Source organism: Anabrus simplex, chromosome 2 (genome assembly GCF_040414725.1).
Source record: "Anabrus simplex isolate iqAnaSimp1 chromosome 2, ASM4041472v1, whole genome shotgun sequence".
Taxonomy (NCBI): domain Eukaryota; kingdom Metazoa; phylum Arthropoda; class Insecta; order Orthoptera; family Tettigoniidae; genus Anabrus; species Anabrus simplex.
The window spans coordinates 178,355,318-178,374,766 of record NC_090266.1 but is presented as its reverse complement, the minus strand read 5'-3'; the positions used below and the strand labels follow the sequence as shown (position 1 = coordinate 178,374,766).

At 39.3% G+C, this 19,449-nt stretch overlaps 1 protein-coding gene across 1 annotated transcript in view; it reads right to left on the bottom strand.

Moving 5' to 3' along the window:
* The window catches only part of Lap1 (leucine rich repeat containing protein 7 lap1), a 472,349-nt gene that overhangs the window by 399,173 nt on the left and 53,727 nt on the right, over positions 1–19,449 (bottom strand). The window contains exon 2 of the mRNA XM_067139879.2: positions 14,687–14,842. Within this exon, the coding sequence (XP_066995980.2) occupies positions 14,687–14,833 (147 nt within the window). The 5' untranslated portion in view covers positions 14,834–14,842. The remainder of the gene's footprint in view (positions 1–14,686; positions 14,843–19,449) is intronic.

Genomic DNA, 19,449 nt, shown 5'->3' with positions numbered 1-19,449 from the left:
AGAGAACTTTGCTCTACATCTTCAGAAGAAAATCTTGACTGTTCACGAGGAAGTCTTCATTATGATTAGAAACCAGGTGTTGGTTTGACAGATTTTCGCAGGAACAGACATGGACTTTGACCAAACTTGCTGGTTATGAAGCCATCTGAAGTTGAAGAAACTGACAAAAGAAAGGAATGCAAGGAGATGGGATCTACACAAGTTGAGGGATTATTTCAAGGAACATGTTGCACAAGGACTAAATGAAAGGGCTGAAGGAAACAGTAGAGGGAAAATGGACAGTCATAAAAAATGATATCTGTTGCAAGTTGCTTTACGTCGCATCAACACAGATGATGATGGGACAGGAAAGGGCTAGGAGTGGTAAGGAAGCGGCCGTGGCCTTAATTAAGGTACATGCCGGGCTGAGTGGCTCAGACGGTTGAGGCGCGGGCCTTCTGACCCCAACATGGCAGGTTCGATCCTGGCTCAGTCCGGTGGTATTTGAAGGTGCTCAAATACGTCAGCCTCGTGTCGGTAGATTTACTGGCACGTAAAAGAAGTCCTGCGGGACTGAATTCCGGCACCTCGGCGTCTTCGAAAACCGTAAAAGAGTAGTTAGTGGGACGTAAAACAAATAACATTATTATTATAATAATTAAGGTACAGCCCCAGCCAGCATTTGCCAGGTGTGAAAATAGAAAACCACGGAAAACCCTCTTCAGGGCTGCTGACAGCTAAAGAAAGAAGTATTATCTATAATCTCTACAAAAATCAGTCAGCAGTGATAAGAAATTTGCTCATTTCGAACAGTGACATAGGAATTAGAAAGATGTTTTTGAAGATTTTCATCTGGAGCGTGGCATTATATGGAAGTGAAACATGGACGATAACTAGCTCAGAAAGAAAGAGAATAGAAGCTTTTGAAATGTGGTGTTACAGAAGAATGCTGAAGGTGAGATGGAAAGATTGAATCATGAATGAAGAATTCGACAGAGCTTTGAGAAACCTAAATAGGAACAAGGCACCTGGGATTGAGTACATTCCCTCTGAATTACTGACTGCCATAGAAGAAACCAGCATGGCAAGATTATTCCAATTAGTGTGTAAGATGTATGATACAGGAGAAGTGCCATATGATTTTCGGCAGAATGTTGTTATACCTATTCCCAAGAAAGCCGGTGGTGATAAATGTGAAAACTTCTGCAACATTACTTTAGTATCTCACGCCTTATTTAGAGAAGAATGGAAAGACGAGTTGAAACTGAGTTGGGAGAAGATCAATTTGACTTCAGAAGAAATGTAGGAACACGTGAAGCAATCCTGACTTTACGTCTGATCTTAGGGGATCGAATTAAGGACAAACCCACGTACATGGCGTGCGCAGATCTAGAAAAGGCATTCGATAATGTTGACTGGACCAAGCTATTTGAAATTCTGAAGGTGACTGGGATCAGATACCTAGAAAGAAGTACAGTGGAACCTCGGATTGCGAGTAACTTGGTCTACGAGTGTTTTGCAAGACGAGCAAATATTTTAAATAAATTGTGACTTGATAAGTGAGTGAGGTTTCACAATATGAGCGTCATGTGTACATACGTTTCCACCTCCCTTGTGCCTTTGTTTTCCCCTCCCCCTGCCACTCTCTTTCCTGGGAAAGTGTATGTAATCATTTCCCGCGCTGGATTTCAGTTGGCGAGCCTTGCTCGCATAGTCAACACCGTACGAGTGTACATGTTTTGTTTCTGTCATCTGTGATATAACTGTTCTGCAACGATGGGCCCTGTAAACGAAAAGAAGGCTAAAAAGGAATTCGGTCGGAAGAAGGAGATGATTACAGTGGATGAATCTGTTCAATGACAATGCAATGTCACATTTTCATGAAATCCTCAAAAAGAGGCAAAAGCATCAGTCATTGGACAGGGTCCTCGTTAAAGTTGCACGAAAAGAAAACACTTCCAACGAGCCAACCGATAGCAGTGATTCCGTTAGTGAAATTCGTGCTACACAGTAACTCTTCTCATGTCATCTCTCGTCTCCCTCATACCAACAATGATTCTATTGTAAGGTAAAGTGCAGTTTAATTGTTTTATGTTATATTTTGTTTTAGAAATGTTATGCGAATAAATGTTTTTGTGTTGTGGACGAATCATCCGAGTTTCAACAGTTTCTTATGGGAAAATTTGCTTTGATATACGAGCGATTTGGATTACGAGCATGTTGCCGGAACGAATTATGCTCGCAATCCAAGGTTCCACTGTATTATCTATAATCTGTACAAAAATCAGTCAGCAGTGATAAGAAATTTGCTCACTTCGAACAGTGATATACGAATCAGAAAGATGTTTTTGAAGACTTTCGTCTGAAGCGTGGCATTATATGGAAGTGAAACATGGACGATAACTAGCTCAGAAAGAAAGAGAATAGAAGCTTTTGAAATGTGGTGTTATAGAAGAATGCTGATGGTGAGATGGATCGATCGAATCACAAATGAAAAGATACTGAATCAAATTGTGAGAGGAGATTGATTTGACTACATCTAACGAGAAGAGGAGACAGAATGATAGGACACATCTTAAGACACCCAGGACCTGTTCAGTTGGTTTTTGAGGGAAGTGTACGCAGTAAGAACTGTAGGGGTAGACCAATGTATGAATATGACAAGCAGAGTAGAACAGCTTCTTCTGCTTTGTTATGTTGTTCATCTGTAGGAATCATGGCTAATGATACAGTAGCTACAAGTTGGTTTGTACAGTAAGTAGATATTAAATAATATCAAGTAGGCAAAAAAGTGGTGCTCTTAGCAGCAACATTGCTGACAAACTAAAATTTTCAGAAATTTGTTGTTGTTTTAAGGGGAGTACAACTATTATCACAAATCAGAGAGGAAAAAAGGAAGAGGTCCAATCCTTCAAAAAATGATAAAGAATGTTATTGGCTTTATGTACCACTACCTACATTTAAGGTTTTTGGAGATGCCGAGGTGCCAGAATTTTATCCCGCAGGAGTTCTTTTATGTGCCAGTAAATCTACCGACACAAGGCTGACGTATCTGAGCACCTTCAAATACCACCGGACTGAGCCAGGATCGAACCTGCCCAGTTGGGGTCAGAAGGCCAGCACCTCAACCGCCTGAGCCACTCAGCCCGGCTTTCAAAAAATGAAGGTATCGGTAAAAGGCAGGGAAGAGCCACGAAGTGTGTGAAAATAAAAAAACTCCCTAGGTCTCAGAAACCTAACCCTGTTGGGATAGTAATAGAACAAATTGACCAAGGGAAGTCAGATATTTAAGGTTAAAGTGAGGAACCTGGCACAAGTAACTGGAAGAAATGCCAGGACTCAGCTAAATGTCCCATGGTCGCCAACCCATGCTTCCAAATTAAGAGCCCCGGGCCCCTTTTAGCCACCTCTTATGACAGGCAAGGGATATCGTGGATGTTATTCTACCGTTCCCACTTGCAGGGGGTAAAGATTATGAAAGCCTACAAAAGCTGCTTTGCAGTTATCTACCACAAGTGTCCTGTAAAATTGAGTCATGTGATTTGAATGGTAAGTGTAGCCCAATATTCACATAATGCCAAAGTATACTTATGATGATGATTACTATTATTATTACCTTGAACTTTTTTTCATGCCAAAAGCCAACTGAAGAGTATAGTTCTACAAATTATGATCACCAGTTTCCAAATGATGTTGACAAACATAATACAGATGTCTGGTTTGTACTATTAAGCTGGATGGGTTATGCATAAACTAGTTGAGTAGCTAAGAAAGTCACTTTTGATGTTTATTACATGAAGAGTATTTTGCCTCAGATCCCAAAAAAAATTGCCACATGAATGTATAACAACAGTTAACAAACATAATTTAATGCACTCAACTCAAGAAGCATTCAATGTCGACATGCTGAAATAACCTTTCAGACACACAGTACTAGCAACTACTTCTTCAATCAAGGAAATGTTGATGGTGTGCTACAACTGTCTTTAAATACTTCAAGTTCAATATTTCATGTAATCATAAGGTAAATCCGGCACAGATGTCACATACACTTTAGGCAGAGGTTCCCATCATTAGAGCTAGATGACAGTGTATATGGTTTTTCAGTTTCTAAAGAGGTACTACTGTCTGCGGGAGTGATGAATGTTCCTCGTATATTACAACAATTATAGCCAATATCTTGCGGAGAGTACACGTTTTCTCCTGACAAAGTTTTTTCTTTGTGTTCATTTACTGTATATTAAATTGGTTTCAAATGCTTAAATCAGCCATTTTCAGTACAGCAGAAGCCAGAAACATTACTCGAATTGAGAGTAAGCTTATTTTCGGAAATGCTCGCCTTGAGGTACGACAACGTGATAGTTGGGAGAATTGCCACACAGCAATCCGGTAGAGATGTCTCATTGCTATTTGATTCTAAAAGTGATCTGGAAACATTCAATACTAACCAGAGGGCAACGGTATTTTATTTGAATTTTTTTTGCCCCATGATTCTTAAAATACATTATTTATATTGCTTTCATTGTTAACATTGTTGTTATTATAAAACATATATTTTCAGAAATAAAAATGTATTTGATAGACCAGAGAGTGTTCTTAACAGGGATGAGTCTGGAGTACAGGCTAACAACCAGCCTGGTTCTGTGATAATGGAAAAAGTTTCCAAATCTGTTCATGCATTAAAGTCAGGAGAGAAAGGCGAAAATGTAACCGTTCAGGTTTCTTGTAATGCGCCAGGCCAAAAAAAAGCGAAAACAACCTCCTCTGTCGTTGCATGATACAGGACACAACCAGTGAAGAGGGCCATCTCAGGAAATGGAGAAAGCCCAATAAATTCAGAAAAGAACCACTCCTGTGAATGTTGGAAACATTTATTTTCTATCTACAAAAAGATGACTGGATCCAGTGTTTGAGTTTCAACCAGTGACTCCAAGAATTTTGCTCTACATGTAATGACAGGTGTGCAGTTTGTGGCAGGAAAATTGCTAGAGAACAAAGTGCTAAGAGACAATCTGTATAAACTTGTACCTTGTACGAGGATAATTTTTGATTCAAGAATCATCCAAAGCTAAATTACATTTTACAAGATAATTATCACATTGTTATCAAGACCTGTCTGAAGCATATTTTCCAAAGTGACTAAATTACTGTGTCAGGACAGAATTATACTTGTGATGATCTTGATGTTTTCTTTATATAACAGAAGAATCCATCGCACATGCACATTCATAGACACTGAAATTAAGGTGTGATTAACTTAACGTCGTGAATTATGAGTTAGATTCTTTTACCATTGAATGATTAAATTATATTGGTATAATTGTCTTACAGTATGTTCATGGTGTGGGTGTCCAGCTCCATGGCTAAATGGTTAGCGTGCTGGCCTTTGGTCACAGAGGTCCCGGGTTCGATTCCCGACAGGGTCGGGAATTTTAACCATAATTGGTTAATTCCTCTGGCACGGGGTCTGGGTGCATGTGTCGTTTTCATCATCATTTCATCCTTATCACGACGGGCAGGTCGCCTACGGGAGTCAAATCAAAAGATATGCATCCGGCGAGCCGAACTTGTCCTCGGACACTCCCGGTACTAAAAGCCATACGCCATTTTATTTTTCATTTCATGGTGTGGGTTACTGTAGTCACGTACTAGTTCGTGAACCATGGGCAACGGCTGAGTGGCTTAGTAAGTGGTCCTGAGAGTTCGGATACCAGTTGCCATGGAAAGGGAGTGGGCATCTCAGACATATTCTGAGTCATAACCCACCTTGTGCTCAGGTGGCTAGGACTATTCAATCCACCGTTGGTCCCTAACCCGTTAGAGGAGAGATCCTCACTTGGACTATGTGTAAGTAGGGTAGCATCTTGCTTCACAAATTTACCGAACTCAGGAATATTTTAAGCAAGCCTCGGACCTACGGGAGTAATGGGCTCCCACTCTCATTTGACAGGCGAGGGACTCCTTGGAAACAACTTGGCGAACAAAATGGAATTCGATGGGGAGCTATCAATGTTAATGGGGCATATGGAAGAAAGTAAGTAGAACTGGCTGAGTCAGCAAAGAAGATGCATCTGGATGTACTAGGAGTAAGTGATATTCGGGTAAGGGGAGATAACGAGGAAGAGATAGGAAATTATAAATTGTACTTGACAGGTGTTAAAAAGGGAAGGTCAGAGTATGGGGTACGACTGTTCATCAGGAATACTATTGCACGCAACATAGTTTATGTTAAGCATGTAAATGAGCGAATGATGTGGGTAGGCCGAGAATTGTCTCAGTGTATTCACCACGTGAGGGTGCAGATGAGGATGAAGTTGACAAGTTTTATGAAGCACTGACTGACATGGTAGTCAGGGTCAACAGCAAGAATAGAATAGTGCTAATGGGCGATTTCAATATGCGAGATTTGGAAATAGATTTGAAGGATTCGAAAGGGTGACTGGTAAATGTGGGGAAGATATGGAAGCTAACGGGAATGGGAAGCGTTTGCTGGACTTCTGTGCTAGTAGCGGTTTAGCAGTTACGAATACATTCTTCAAGCATAAGGCTATTCACCACTACACATGTGAGGCTAGGGGTACTAGATCCATAATAGACTATATCTTAACCGACTTCGAATTCAAGAAGTCTATTAGGAATGTATGGGCTTTTCAGGGATTTTTTGATGGTACAGACCACTATCTGATATGTAGTGAACTAAATATCTCTAGGCCTAGGATAGAGAAAGTGAAATCTGCAAATGAATAAGGGTAGAAAATCTCCAGGATGAGGAAATTAGACAGAAGTACATGGATATGATTTGTGATAAGTTTTGAACAGTGGACAGTAAGCAGGTTCAGGATATAGAAAGAGAATGGAAGGCATACAGGGATGATGTAGTAGAAACAGCAAGGGAATGCCTAGGAACGACTGTGTGTAAAGATGGGTAAAAGCAAACATCTTGGTGGAATGATGCAATGCGGACAGCTTGTAAAGGTTTTCAGACCAACTTTGTTTTAAGGGAGCAAAAGCTGGGTGGACTCAGGACATCTTATTCATAAGTTAGAAGTAACAGACATGAATGCAGCGAGAATTATTGCTGGTACAAACAGGTGGGAATAATGGCAGGAGGGTACTTGGAACGAGGAGATAAAGGCTAAGTTAGGAATGAACTTGATGGATGAAGCTGTACGCATAAATCGGCTTCGGTGGTGGGGTCATGTGAGACGAATGGATGGGGGATAGGTTACCTAGGAGAATAATGGACTCTGTTATGGAGGGTAAGAGGAGTAGAGGGAGACCAAGACAATGTTGGTTAGACTCAGTTTCTAACGATTTAAAGATAAGAGGTATAGAACTATATGAGGCCACAGCACTAGTTGAAATAGAGGATTGTGGTGATGTTTAGTAAATTTACAAAGGCTTGCAGACTGAATGCTGAAAGGCATAACAGTCGATAATGACAATGTATGTGTGTTCCAATATTCGGTTATATTAAAGTTGAAGAAATTAGCTTAAATTTGATTTTGCTCTTGATTATTTTTACTTGCGGCATCTCTCCTGAGCAAAGTCATCTATACCACGTTCCAGGGAGAGAGACCGCTGATGCAAGAATTCCTTTGTTATTTCCTTTCTCTCATTTATTTTCAACTACCAACGTTTTGCTCACCTCTGGTCTAATGTAAATACTTTCAAATTATGTTCTACCAATTTGCAACAGTTTTCTAAATAAATCTACGGGGTTATAATAAAAAATATAAAAAGTGTGGCAACTCTATCCGAATTACCTTAATAAAACAGAGGTAGGGTACAGATTTCTGAGTTTCTGCCTATTAGATTACATATTTGACAGATGATATTAATAAGAAACACAGTAAAACCAAGTTGTATGGAAGAAAAAAGAGAATATATGAGCACTTCTGCTGATTCTTGGTCTAAACAAATGAAATACAGGTTATGTTTATTACCTTCTTATTCAAATAGCTGTGAATGTAATAATTTCATTTAAACACTATTAGTGGTGGTGGGCTCTCAAGAGTTCATTAGCATATCAACACCCAGTTCCAATGCACATTCACACATTCATGGATAATACAGATTTGTTTCCTTCTTTAAATCGACCTGATTTCATCAATCGATCAAAACAAATATAAAATTTATATTAAAGCTCTGTTAAACTGACAGCTATTCGTTTTGACTAACAATTTAGGGAGCACATTGTCAAGGTCATGTCCCGGATTCCTTTTCGGGGGAGGGTGGAAGTTTAGGATTTTTCAGGAGGGGGTTTCTCCGAAAAACAAAAAACATAGAAGGAAATTTTAAAAATTTTAAGTTACAAAATAGGTTTTGTCCAATAAGAAAGTTTTCAAACATTTTTTGATCAGTACTATACCTTTATAACTCAACCGGTTAAGTGGAAAAGTTAATTAATTAATTAACGGCTGCATAGTGGGTGCTACACTGCATGCATGCATACAGTGCGAGACAAGAAGTTTCGTCATTTGTTTAAACACAATAACAAAGATACTTTTTCACTAAAATTATTGAAAATGTTCACCAGTTTGATACATTGCTGAAAAATCTTCCTGTGGCTCAATAACATGAAAATATTTCTATATGTTCACTAAAAATTGATTATTTAAATTACTAGAAAGCCATCTGAGTGTCATATATTTTATTTAATAGTTCGTCCCTCTTTAACACAAAGTTAAAAAAAAAAAAAAAAAAAAAAAAAAAAAAAAAAAAAAAAAAAAAAAAAAAGTAATTTCCCTGCTAGTAACAATAGTCCAATAGGCCTACGCCTACGGTCCGGTTCGTTTGTGCTGATGTGATTACACTACTCTTAATACTCTTAAGTTTGACAGTGAGCAAGACACAGTTCGGGAAAGAGTCCTAGTGATTAATAAATGCATTTTATCTGGCCTCATGGCTTCTCTCAACGGCTCGAGGCCACATCAAAGTGAAAGGTGCGCCCGTGGCCAAGGGAGGCCGGCTCGTCCACAGGTATCCAACTATGTATTAGCCGTCCTAACGCTAGCGATCTCCGGAGATATACAACTAAACTCAGGATCCAACCAAAGCAATCAAGGTATGGCATTTTTCTATCAAAATGTGAGGAGTATGCATAACTCGCTTGCTGACTTTAATGCTGGAGTAAGTGAAGGGAACTATGACTGTATTTACATCAGCGAAAGTGGGCTTAACGAAACAGTAGCTGATACTGAAATATTAACAGACAGTTACATTGTATTTTGTAAGGACAGAAATTCCGTGAATACTTCAAAACTGGATGGTGGAGACGTTTTACTAGCTGTGAAGCCTGACCTTGGACCAGTGTTGAAGCCTGAGCTTCAAGCAGTGAAAGTCAACCCTCAACCCGGTCATGGTGTCTTACTGTGTGCTGCTACCTGCCTCCAGATGAAGTGAACGACCGGCTTAGCGACCTACGTCAAACATTAGGAAACATTACATCTGTTCTCAAATCACGGGATATTGTTATTGTGTGCGGTGATTTTAACTTCAGCTTGGAAAACTGATGAGACGTCAAAAGTACAACACATTATCAAACAGAGAAGCGAGGAGGTATCATATTTCTAGAAATTATTAATGAATTTGATCTCAGTCAGATTTATGATTTCCCTACCAGGAATGATAATTTTCTAGACTTAATTTTAGTCTCAAAGGAATTACTTCAGAGTGGAGAGTGCGTCAAAACTGAAAATATAATTCACTCTGATCACCAAGCCATCGAAATCTTCCTGCTTATGCCAAGGACATTTCGCTTCAAAGCGCAAAACAAAGTCATATTTGCATGGAAGAAAGCTGACTTTTCGTTACTAAGGGAACCTTTATCCCTGTGCCCTTGGGATATGATTAAAGAATTCCCTCTGTGGATGAAGCTATAAGCACTTTTTATGACGTACTATATGCGGTCATAAAAAGCAGTGTACCATTATGATAAATTAACATGAGAAAATATCCATCTTGGTACGACTCAGAACTAACTCAGAATTTTCCAGATTACGAAGTAAATGTAAAAAACTGCAACGTGCTAAGTACAGGGACTACATTAGATTGGAAGAAGATGTAATCATCACACGCCCTAAGCGCTTATGGAATTTCATTAATAATAAAATAAAATCTTCCCGTCTGCCTCCCACTATGCTAATAAACAGAACTGAAATCCACAAAAAAAAGATAAAATTCTAAACACACTTGTGCAAACTTTCACGAAGTACCATTCTCCTTCCGAGACCTGCAATGCAACTTTTCCTCCCCAATTTTCAATAGATCCAGTGTCTATTCAAACTTCTGTGGCAGAAGTGACATGGATCCTGTCATTGGTGGATATCAACAAATCATGTGGGCCTGATGAGATACCTGGCATCGTCCTCTGTGAATGTGATTCCCAACTGGCAATTCCACTATTTAAGCATTTAAGTGTGGGTGTTTTCCAGCTGAGTGGAAAAAGTGTTACGTAATCCATATCTTTAAGAAAGGTCATAAGGTGTTGTTCGATAATTATAGACCAGTAGTGCTGCTCTCACTTTTATCGAAGGTGGCAGGGAAATTCATATATAATCGCCTGTATGACCCTTTTAATCAGTACATAGACCCATCACAGCATGGATTCCTTAAAGGCAGGTCAACTGTTACCAATCTGGCAGTTTATTTATCTTCAAGGTCAGAGGCATTGGACAAAGGTAAACAGGTTGATGTGATATATACTGATTTCTCCAAAGCCTTCGATTCTTTACAACACGAAGCCTTGTTGAGAAAGTTGTCAGCGTATGGAGTATCCGGGAGTATTTTCGAGTGGCTGAAGAGCTACTTGACAAAACGAATATGTTCTGTCAAGTTCGAGGGTTTGATCTCTAACCCCTATCAACCTTCATCTGGCATCCCACAGGGATCACTGTTAGGGCCTCTTCTATTTGCTTTGTTTCTAAATGATATTACTACAGTCGTTCAGAACAGTGAATGTCTCTTGTACACTGATGACTTGAAACTATACAAAGTCATAGAAGAAGACAGTGATGGCAATTAACTACAAGAAGATCTGAAGCAAATACACGAGTGGTGTGATATGGGGTTCTTTAAAGTGAATAAAGTCAAGTGTGGTGTCATGTCATTTACTCGAAAATTAACACCTGTATTTTACAGATATAAAATCAGTGGAGAAAGTTTAAATCATGTGGAGGAGTTTAATGACCTAGGTGTAATTCTTAGTAACGGGAATGGCTTATCCTCTGAGAAACACATCGTTCGTATTACAAAGAAATCTTTCAGACTCCTAGGGTTTGTCAAAAGGAATTGTGGCTCCCGCATCAGAAAGGCCACATACACCATCTCGAGAGGGTACAGATAAGGTTCATGAAATGGATTAGTTTTGGATTCCTGGGCATGCCACACTTTTCAAGCAGGTATGAGAATTCGTAAACATTCTTGGAATCAATACACTGGCAATGCGCCGAAAATGTGCGAACGCAATGTTAGCGATTAAATGCTTGAAGAGTACAGTGGAATGTCTGGCTATATTGGGGTTGATCCCATTTCATGGTCCAAGCAGGCAAACAAGGCAGAAATGTATATTCCACCTGCCCAAATGTAGGACGGTTGCACATGAAAATTCTTGATTCATACAGCCCTTAGGACCATAAATCAGCTGGAAGGGTAACTCAACATTTTTCAATACCCTTCCACTGCAATTCGGAAAGCTCTTTTCAAGGGTGGAACGTGACAATTTTGTAAGTTATGAAAATAATCTGTAGAAAACATGTGAAGATTTATACCTGTTTATGTATATATTTGCATATATATTATTTTTTTAAATTTTTTATTTAATTTGATTACTTTATTTTATTTTTTATTTTATTTGCTATTACATCATCTGTAACTGGGACATCCTGTAGGTGATAAATAAATAAATTCCAATCTATTCTAATTCTGTGTTTTAGGGGATAAGTTATAAGAATACGAGTGTGATTTCTGCTGATAGTATAAGTCTGTCTGTTCAGCTACATACTTAAACCCACTGAACAGAAGTCCTGCTACTTGACACGCCGCAAGAATTAATTTGTACTTCAAAATATTTTATTCATCTAGCCATAAGTTTTAATGTGGAACAGTGGACACTTCACAATTCAAGAATAGTGTACATTCAAAATATATCACCTGTGCACATAATAGTGTTGCAAAGTTTTAACTCTCATACCGATTAACGTAGACAAGATAAGAAGAAAAACATTTGCAAATTGATAACGTTTTTATCCATACTATGTGATACCTTTATAATTTAAGAAAAACGTATTGTAACATACATCATTCATGTACATATAGTAATGTTAAGTTTTTCATTATTATATCAGTCATTATAGACGATTATTTAAACTAGAACAATTGCAGTGACTGTGTTTTCAACCATATCATGTGACATTCTTATTGTGATGTTTTAATTGTATGTTATGATTGTCAGCTGAGGATGACCTTCACAAGGTCGAAACCGGTACTGGTTTCTCATTTTCATACCAGGCAAATGCTGGGGGCTGTACCATAATTAAGGTCACGACTGCTTCCTTCCCACTCCTAGGCCTTTCCTATCCCATCATCGCCATAAGACCTATTTGTGTCGGTGCGATGTAAAGCAAGTTGTAATAAAACACTACCTTCAATCATGGTATCGACAGTCATCAGAAACAAGGCCTATGCGACACTCTTTGCTGAAAAGACTTTATGCCGATTCTGAAGAGACCATTCAGCATAATGTTGGGCCCATCTGTACCGCATCTCATGATGTATAAATTTGAGAGCTGCACCTTGCCATGGACGACGAGAATGAAGTTGTGCTTTGTGCAACAAGTTTTCTCGCAGTTTGAGTCGAAACACTGTGAGCGTTCAAAACCTGTGGTTGCCCGAAGATCATTATACAGTATGGTGGCATTGTGTCTGGGTTCCTCCGAGCTATAATTCTATTACTGTTATCGACTGCAGTCGTAGCCCTTGAATGACCTATGAAAGGCAAATCCTCAATAGTTCCTGTCTCCCCGTACTGCTTCCATGATTGAATCAGATCAAGTTGATTTCGGCCCACGCGCCAAGCGAGTACCATTGTTGACCATCCTCCTTGACATAATGTGATTATATATAACAAATTCGAACTTTTAAGTTTGGGAAGTTCCACCTTTCCACCACTTCAAAATCTTATGATTTTCTTAGATTAAAATAACATTAATTTATTTTAAAATTAGTCGGTACATGTTTCGTTTTTCATAGAAAATATCTTCAGCACTGAATGTATCGCCAGAGACCTCCTATATGGTGATAGGGTACAACAGTGAGTGCCAAATGGACTAACTTCTGCTCTTTAAAAACATGACTACCTCTGTTAAGTTTAAAATTGTGATCTTGAGACACCATAATTTGAGAGCCAACACTCTATCCCTGATCCACAGAAAGTGATCAAGAGGGTAACATAGTGGATTATTTCATATATCTATAGACAAGCGTATAAACTAATTCACGAATGAGGAATTTAATGGTTTAATGCAAGAACTGACTTTCCAAAGAAAACCATTCCTGCCAGACTGGGTTAATACTTCTGTATTTAAATAAAAGCTGAAATTCCAAAGATTTTAAAGATGCATTCAATAAGGTTCTACTAAAGTCTGAATTGATCATGAAGATTCTATTAGAACATGAAAGAGTGTTTGGCAAAGAACACATGCTATTTTAATGTCCTTTCAACAACCTCAGAGTACTTTACATAAATTTCAGACTGGCAAATATTTTAATTATCCAGTGACTTGCTCATTATTGATATGAAATTCTTGAAACGTATCGTTACCGACACAAATTGTTTTCATGCTTTTTTTTTTTTTTTTTAAATTTGAAACTCATTAACACTTTGCACCAACAAACATAGTTTCACCCTGCACAAGATTTACAGTAATTTGCTTAACTGACATTCAGCAACTTGACTATGTTCTACCAATAATTCTGAAATTCATCACACACTCTCTTCCTAGCAGGCAATTGGAAAGCACTCTTATGACAATGGAAATAAGTGGCGAAGATAGCTCAATAATACAGTCGTGGAACGCAGACTATTAAAAAATATACTGTTACGTGCTCAAGCGACCGTCAGCTTTGTCGCAGTCCCTTCAATATTACCTGAAAGGGGATGATTAAGCCAGCTCGGGGAACTTCCCAGCCCGCCTGAGGACATGACCGTTCCCAGGTAGCAACCGGCCAGGACTTCTGGGTGTGAGTACAGAAGAGAGATTTGTAAATAGACTAGTAATTTGTGTGGCCATTCATAACTGGTTAGAATTGTTTGTGTTTAAATATGTGTGTGTATGTGCATTTATTAGGCCATCCTGAAATAAATTAGAGTAATGAAACAGATGGAGTTTCATATTCGTAACAATACTGTAGGTTTAATTCTCATTCTAGTTCTTCAGTTTCTTTCAGTAATGCCAACAGTCACAGAATTCCTCAAATGACAGCAAAAAATTCCTACTACTGATATAGAAAAACCATCTATCCATGGCATTTTACCTATTTTTATTCTTTCAATTGTTCATGAAGGTCATTTCTATAAATTCTAAAGAATCATTGTAGATGTGAGTTTCTAAGTAATATCAAAACTTCAGATAAATTGAGAAGAATTACATCAAATTACAAGTACAGCTCAATAAGAAAATGATCAGATACCAAATAAATAACTCACCCTATTAGAATCTAAGTAAAGCTCTTCAAGAGTTCGCTCAAAAGCAAATACTTCAGCTGGAACATCATTTAGGGTACAATGTTGATAGTTCAGCAGCTTGATGTCAGCTGACTGCGGGCGGAAGCAGTTGAGACAGCTCCAAGGCATGACGTATCACTGAAACAGATGAAAGATATTTGAAAAGGATATTCCAGTGATAACGTTTACAATATATAAATTCCAAAATTGCTCTTCAGAATCAGATCTCACCAAAACAGTAAAACAATATTGTATCGGAAAGGGTTTAACAGCTCTGCATGGCTCTGACCCTGATAAGAGTCTGCTAGAAGTTGCATTAATTAATATCTGTTGGTCATAATTTATTATGGTCTTAAAGGTACTATATTGTTATATGTATTTTACAAAGGAGAAGGTACTCTGAAATGACTATCTTTCACAAACAGTGTATTAATATGATATTTGGCATGAAGCTTGGCAAAGACTTTACTGAGACCCACCACATGTGGTAGAAATTTGGTGAACAATGTTGAAGGGTTACCTCATGCGATTATTAATTTGCTAAGTATAAATGTGGTCAAGAATTGGTTGATGATGACTTTCAATCATGAATTCCTTTAACATCAACTGACAGATGTGGTAAAAATCAACAGAGGAGTGAGTTCTGATGGATGTTTTGACTATCTGATAAATGATAAAAGATTGTACCACTAATACTTATGTCTATTTTTTACTTATTTATTTAGCACGTGGCTTTTAGTGCTGGGAGTATCCAAGGACATGTTCAGCTCGCCTAGTGCAGGGCTAACCATTTGGCACCCACGGGCCACCTGCGCATCTGGGTATGGGATGATGATGATGATGATGATGATGATGATAATGAGATAGGGAGAGAGTGAAACATGGTGTTGGCACATAGCCTACTTCCACTGAATGACACCCAGGGGTCTGCTCAAGGCTTAATGTCTCCATTTGATGGATGAATCACCATCAACAGTGTCATATGCCCTAATTCCATATGAACACTTCCAGCGCACAATAATCTAGTGATTAGAAATTGTAGGTATACTACCACCTCTCCTATTAGCCAGCCAACATTCTGATAGTGAACATTTCTGTTGTTTCATAACACGACATCATGACGGTAGAGTTGGGAATGAATCGCACTGCATTCAAATTTATTCCCTAGCAAAAAAACAAAAAAAAGTTACAAGTTGCTTTACGTCGCACCGACACAGGTAGGTCTTATGGAGACAACTGGATAGGAAAGAGCTAGGAGTGGGAAGAAAGCGGCCATGGCCTTAATTAAAGTACAACCCCAGCATTTGTCTCATGTGAAAATGGAAAACCATGTAGAAACATCTTTAGGGCTGCCAACAATTGGGTTCAAACCCACTATCTCCCGAATGCGAACTCATAGCTCACGTCCCTAACCACACGGCCAACTCGTTCAAGTTATGATTCGTCAAGAATTCTTTTGTCACACACATGAGGGTGAAAAGTGATTCATAATTAGCGATGAATTAAGGGTCTGTGAGTATGATGCTGAAATCAATGTTTGTAACTTCAAAGGATGAGAAAATAATCACCAATAACTGTAATACCCTAATGGCAATGGGACAAATTTAATCGATTTTACATATAAAATTCAGCCAAGCAGTGTATTCAGAACGAATATTTCACTTGGAGCTTGCCACAGACCTCCCTGTAGTAATCTTTATCCAGCAAGAGTTCTTACTGTCATGATCTATTTTGACAATTAGGTTGTTAACTCCCTTAAATAAAACTTAATGCACCGCCTAGAATCAGCGTTCATCGATTCTTCCCGAGGGAAAGTGGAAATGGCCTTTATGACTGCTTTAACTCTGCTGGGGACACTTTCAATGAGGTGCCTGTATGTCCGTGGAGGAATGGCACCCCTTTTCTCCTCAAGAGCCAATACTACAGAAGATAATGATGTTGGATGCTGGGGGACTAACACATCCCAAAGGTGTTCCATTGGGTTCAGGTCAGGACTCTGGGCAGGCCAGTTCATTTCAGGAATGTTACTGTCCACAAACCATTGCCTCACACATGCAGCTTTATGACAGGGTGCATTGTCACACTGATATATTTGTTTCCAAACTGGTCCTTTACTGTACACAGTACACAATGGTTTTAAAAAAAAGTGTTCATATCTTCCTGCATTTAGAGTTTTCTTAAGTGCAATAAGGGGAACATACCCTAACCACAAAAAACACCCCCATACCATACCATCACCTCCTCCGTTCTTCTGTCTTGGCACTACACATGGTTGTAGGTGAAGTTCTCCAGGCATTCAACAAACCCAAACCCTTCCATCGGATTGCCACAGGGTATAGCATGATTCATCACTCCAAATCATTTGTTTCCAGTCATCCACTGTCCAGCTGCATCACTCTTTATACCACCTCAAGTGTCACTTAGCACTGACTACAGAAATGCTTGGCTTATGAGCAGCAGCAGCTCAACTATTCTACCCTATTCTTTTTAACTTCCGATGTACAGTCATTGTGCTGGCTGGATTGATGGTAGCACTTTGGATCTCATGAGTGATTCCTTCTGCCGATTTCTTGTGATTTTTTTTCAACAACCCTTCGCAATGCTCGACGGTCCTTGTCCATCATTAAAAGAGGTCTGCCTGGTCCTGTTTACTTGCAGTTGTTCCTTCACATTTCCACTTCACAGTCATATCACCAACAGTTGACTTGGGCAGCTTTCGAAGGGTTGAAATATACCTATGGATATGTTATACAGGTGACTTCCAATGACTAGCTTACATTCAAAGTCACTGAGCTCTCCTGACCGACACATTCTGCTGTTACTGCTTCCCTACTGACAACACCCCGACTCCTTTCATACCAGCGAGATCGCCTCTCGTGACATCTAGGGTTCAATTCAGCATTACGTATGGGTGTCTGGATACTTTAGATCAGGTAGTGTATATGTACCATTGGGGATCAAGTGAAGGCCATCTGAGCGTAGATCTCTATCTCCTACTCACCCATTAGGATCTGCAAATCTCCAATTTCCCACATACACATTCCATAGTCCCATCTGAATCCCCAATTACCCTCCAGTCAGTATCCCACTGATAACAATCTTTGCTTCCTTAAACTTCTTCCATGCTCCTGTAACAAGACTCCACACATCCCCAACCATGTTAGTACCTATTCCCGCTTACCTTACATTATTGGTACCTTTGTGGAAAATTACCACCTTCCCCTTATCCTCCACCCTCCCTTCTATTTCCCTCAACATCTGTCTTAACCCAATTCCTGGATAATACTCTACCCTGTTTCCTTTTCCTCACATGCCTGATAAGTCACCCATGACCAGAGCCTCAACCCCACCCTCATCATTCAATCTCCCATTCTCCTGGTCTCCCTTAATTTCCAAGATGCCTGCAGAACTCACTTCCTCCTCCGTTTTCTCCCTCTCACTATCCTCTTCCTATCCTCTACTCTCCATTTCCCGCCGGTACTGCCGTGGTGTTCCCCTTCTTCTTGCCCCAACCCTCTTCTGTAACACTTCCCTGATGACCAAATTCTCTCTGCTGATCTACCAGCAGTGACTCATACCGATTCCTCACTGATACCTCTCCTGGGCCCACTGCCTGAGGAAAACCCTAAGCCTTCGTATTTCTTGACCTTAAAACATTAGCTCACCCGTCTTCCACACCTTCTTCCCTTCCTTACCCTCCCTCTTGCCTACCTAGTATAGCATGCACATTAATTGAGGGACTTATCTTCATATCTGTCCTCTGTTACCAGTCTAATTATCTCCCTCAAATTTGCTATCTCTTCTCTCATCTTCCTTAGTTCCCACTAAAACCCAAAGTCCTTACACCTGCCTCTCTCAGTCATTCTTGTATCTCTTCAAAGAAATATGAAACAATATGGAAATGTCAACAGAAATAAAATAGCGAATTCTATGAATAGAAAAGTGTATATATATCAGCGGGAGGAAATAATGTATACTACACAAAGTGTAGATAAAAAGTGACACCTGCTGTGTAATCCAGCTGCATTTTCCTCTGAATTACAACACAGTTATGGTGCTTGTTCCATTCAAGGAATTTTATCTTCAATAAGGTTCAGGTCATTTGGTTATTTTAGTGTGACTGTTCATAAAAATTTAGCTGAAATAAGGGCAATAATTATGGAAGTCTAGATTTACATACATACATTATCATTATAGACTGTTATGCCTTTCAGCGTTCAGTCTGCAAGCCTCTGAGAATTTACTAAACGTCGCACACAATCCTCGATTTGCAACTAGTGTTGTGGCCTCATTTAGTTCTATACCTCTTATCATTAAATCGTTAGAAACCGAGTCTAACCATCGTCGTATTGGTCTCCCTGTACTTCTCTTACCCTCCATAACCGAATCCATTATTCTCCTAGGTAACCTATCCTCCTCCATTCGCCTCACATGACCCCACCACCGAAGCCGGTTTATGCGTACAGCTTCATCCATCGAGTTCATTCCTAAATTAGCCTTTATCTCCTCATTCCGAGTACCATCCTGCCATTGTTCCCACCTGTTTGTACCAGCAATCATTCTTGCTACTTTCATGTCTGTTACTTCTAACTTATGAATAAGATATCCTGAGTCCACCCAGCTTTCGCTCCCGTAAAGCAAAGTTGGTCTGAAAACACACCGATGTAAAGATAGTTTCGTCTGGGAGCTGACTTCCTTCTTACAGAATACTGCTGATCGCAACTGCGAGCTCACTGCATTAGCTT